General features: G+C 40.9%; 1 gene segment (V, D, J or C); it reads right to left on the bottom strand.

The window, feature by feature from the left end:
• Window positions 1–421: 421 nt before the first annotated feature.
• On the bottom strand, window positions 422–1,089 carry LOC123328319. The segment is given in 2 exon segments: window positions 422–810; window positions 1,038–1,089. Coding segments are annotated over 2 exon segments (441 nt in total).
• Between the last annotated feature and the right edge of the window lie 3,061 nt (window positions 1,090–4,150).

Here is a 4,150-nt window from a genome sequence, read left to right as displayed (position 1 = left end):
TGACACTGTAGCTCAGGATAATTATCTTATATCCAGACCCTGCTTCATAAGTCTTGTATGGATTCTTCTTCCAATCTACATTAAATTATACAAGAAGGAAGGTATTGTCATTTTCTGCGCATAATGCCTGTGAGATAAAGAAAGCAAATGCAAAAGACATTAGCGGTCTTACCAAGTATTGTCATCAGCTTTGTCAACATTTCGCTTTTATACTCAATCGACATTCTACTAGTTGCTGGACCCCACACAGAGCTGACCTCTCCCTTTTAATCAAAATCATCATCTACTTCAGTGTAGTAATGCAATGTGATGGTCTTACCCTTGGGAATAACCAGGTGAGCAGTTAACTTTCTGTGTTGAGTGAGGATACCTCTATGTTAGTAGATACAAATTCAGCCATATCTGAAAGAGAAGCACTAGCTCACTTTGAAATTGCATACAACATTTCAAAAAATGCTCCTTGACAACCTCCAGGTGCAGGTTTGGGTACAGAGTGCGAGTGCCTGGGGAGCATCGTGCACCCCACCACACAGATGTAGAAGGCTGGATCGCAAAGCTGGGCAGCTGTGAGGTGCAGGGAGCTGTGCTTGGCAGTTGCGTCCACAGTTGCATTGTACCGTCCATTTGACTTTCTGTTGTCACTGTAAGTCATGGTTATCAGGGAAACAAGACCTCTCCCAGTGTCCTGTGTGTACCACCTTAGGTTGTTAAAGGGGCTCACTATATAATTGCATTGAAATGTGCAATTCTCTCCCTCCAGGACCACCAGGGATGGAGGACTCTGTTCCACTTGGTTTTTGCCACTCACGCCTGTTTAAAAAGCAAAGAGAGATCTGAGAGATAACTCACCCATTTTTATTGCTTTCTAATTTGCATCTCTTACTCCTTTCCAGAATCCCAGCTGAACCATAACATGGCCCCAAATTCTTCTCTCCTTCTACCCCAAAGCAATACATGCAATACACCTTTTTGCAAACCTTTAAAAATATTCCCTGGACTTACTGTGTCAACCTGGCTAAAACTCTTCATTAACTTACAACAAAAATGAAGCCACAAAACCACCAGAGAGGGTCTCACATGCATCTCCATTCTTCTGCACTGGGCTGTCCCCCAAAACTGACTTGTCTATTCAACACCTTTTATTTTTTTACATTAACAAAAGATTCTCAGGGATTACGCTTAGCCAATCAGAGACTACAACCCTATTGAGCCAAAGACCAGATTTTGCTGCTTCATACTCAATCATACCCACAGGCAAGGCCAATGCAAATACTGCCATCTGGGGTCAGAGCTATGGTTGCTCAGAACCTTGGGTTAGGCTTCTTGCTAGGTTTCCTTCTCACTATTTTTTACATAACACTGTATATAAGCCCCTATAAGTCTCTGTAAACAGAGTAGGTTAGTATATAAAACATATGTTTAAAAACCCCGGTATGAATTCTGACTTATTGAATAGGAGAGTTAAGCCTCAGTTTTCTCACCTGAAAATATATATGGTAACACTTTCCTGACATTTTTGAAAGATTTAAAAGACATGATGTGGACTATCAGCATAATGGCAAAGGAGGAAGCCCTATCTCTCTTTCCTCCACAGACATGGACTTAACAATGATATTAGCAACAATATACCTTGAAGGACAATGCCGAACCCAGCTAAAAGTAAACGCACTCGTGGAAGAACAAGCTGAGGGCAGTCACATTTACAGAGAAGAGAAGAGCAACTTCACTTCACCCACATCAGTCCCTCAGCCAGATGGCCTCAGCCTAGTACCAAGGAGATAGCCTGTGCCCCAGTGATTCTGGAGCTTGCACCCGACCTTCAGTCCTCTCAGGGCGCCCTCTGTGGTGTGGTTTTCTATCTTACCTCATGCCCAGTATGACAGGCAGACAGCAATCCCTCGGGACAGTGAGAAACAAAGGAAAATGTAGGACGTCTCTTTTGCTGCCAGTCCTGCTCTGTGAACTTGGAAGAGCAGAACTGAGGTTCTTCCTCCACAGGGGAAAAGAGCTTATGGGGGGAGAAGAAGGAGCTAGCCTTACTACTAGCATTTCAGAGTAGGAAAGGTCTCTATCTCTCTCTATTCAGGACAGAGCACAGCCTGGTCCCTTGGCATAGTGATGAACAAGGAAAGGGAGAGTGTGGTTCCACAATTAGCACTGCCCTGCAAGACTGGGAATCAGCGCAGAACTGGTTTTAACCCCACACAGATGGGAATAAAGTGAAGGAGGCCTTATGCCAGATAATTCAAAGCACCCTCCATGGAGCCAGTTTCTACTTGCTTCGGGTCATACTTAGCACTGAACGACTGGCAAGGCTTGGTCACTGGAACAGCTAGCAGCAAAGGAAAAAAGAATGGTGTGGTATTACCGCTAGTACTGATCTGCAAGGTGGAGAAAGGATGGAACTGAGGTGTTTCCTCCAAATGAAAAGACAGGAAACCAATGGGTCCTTGTCCAAATTTCCTCAGGAGTACACTCTCAAAGGGACTGGTCTCTATCTTGCCTCATATTTAACACTGCTGACTGAGGAAGGTCTCCTCTAGTCAAGACCAGACCATAAATACTGGGAGAGGTACCTGGTGCTTCAAAAGCTCACACAACAAAGCAAACCTACAAGATGCATAAAGAATTGAGAAAACATGATACAATCAAAGGCAGGAAATAAATTTGCAGTAACCAACTGAAAGAAATGGAAATCTGTGAATTACCTTAAAAAGTTCTAAGTGTAGAAGCTTGTGAAATTTTTCTTATTGCTTCTATTTTCTCAGTGAAATAGGAGGCCAACGAACACTTGACAGTGTGGATATCTGAGGATTTATTCCAAACTTGAAATATAATGTGCAAAGATTTTGAAAGTAAAAGAATGGCAAAAGATATATCACATAAACACTTACCTTTAAAAAGCTAACATATTATCCCCTCGTATAACAAACTAGGCCTTCAGAAAAGGATTATTAGAGGTGAAGACACACGCACATTAAATTAATGCTATTGGTTCTGTTTCTCTGGGGAACCCTAATACAGAGAACTTTTAAAATTCATAAAGAAAGTTCATAAGCAAAAAACCACAGCCTCAAATTTGTATGTACCTAAATAATACATATTGTGAGTTTTACATACTTTTGTGAACATTTGTTATATTTCACAATAAAATTATTTTTAAACATCAATGGCTCAAAGAAATGGTTGATTAGAAATGCTTACTTTGGAGAAGGATGAAAACAGAATCAGTCCAGGAAAATCAAGAGCAGAAGAGCTGAGAGAAGACAAGAGAGGAAAGAGGCAAAGGGAGCAGGAGAGGAAGAGGAGAGAGAAGGGAAGAGCCTTAGACCACAGAGCTGTCCATACCTGTTCTGATTAAATTATGGGCAAGAAGTTTGAAATACAGTAATCTGTTCTCAACAACACCCTCAACAGAAGCAAGGATAGTTACTAAAGTAGATTTTTATAAACTTCATCAAAAATTAATGTGGCAACAGAAAAAAAATTCATAAATGTCCTACAAAGCAGTGACAGAGTTCAAAACACTGAGGCAGCTGCAGATTTCAAGGCATTTCAAGTAGATGTGATTCTTTCAAACTCCAAATCCCAGTCCTCGTTATCTAAATCCTCTTCTTCAAGAAGACAGATGACACAAAATCATTCTTGTTCTCCAGTGTTGATTGTCCACCTCCTATCCTTGTGTGGACTAATTGTGAATATGTTTTTAGTGACTTTGCCTGGGTCCCCAGCTGACAGAGTTGGGAACACAGGCAGATAGTTTCCATTGCTTGAGATGATGCTTCATTTACATCTTGTGATGCAATGGGGTGGATTCATCTCTCTCTCCTTCTCCAATGGCATCTCTCCCAGCCACATTGTTTTCTCTATATTTCTAGCACAGGCTTGAAGTTGACTGGACATGTATTCCTTATGTATCCAGTAAGAAACTGGCAAAAAGCACTGCTAATGTTGAAATATAAATATTGAACAGAAAAGAATGCCTAGGTTAAAAATCTTAATAAGGAAAAATGAAAGAGATAGGAAAAAAGACAAATATAACATTTAAAAATCAGAAGAAAAACGAGCTATTCAAGATGTTGAGCCTGGATAGCTGCCTCAAAATAAACAAAAACTGAGAAAAGATAGCCTTAACCTCAATCTCAACTCT

This window comes from Bubalus bubalis, chromosome 11 (assembly GCF_019923935.1).
Source record: "Bubalus bubalis isolate 160015118507 breed Murrah chromosome 11, NDDB_SH_1, whole genome shotgun sequence".
Classification (NCBI taxonomy): Eukaryota; Metazoa; Chordata; class Mammalia; order Artiodactyla; family Bovidae; genus Bubalus; species Bubalus bubalis.
Note: the sequence above shows the minus strand (reverse complement) of the source record. Positions and strands in the feature narration are given on the sequence as shown.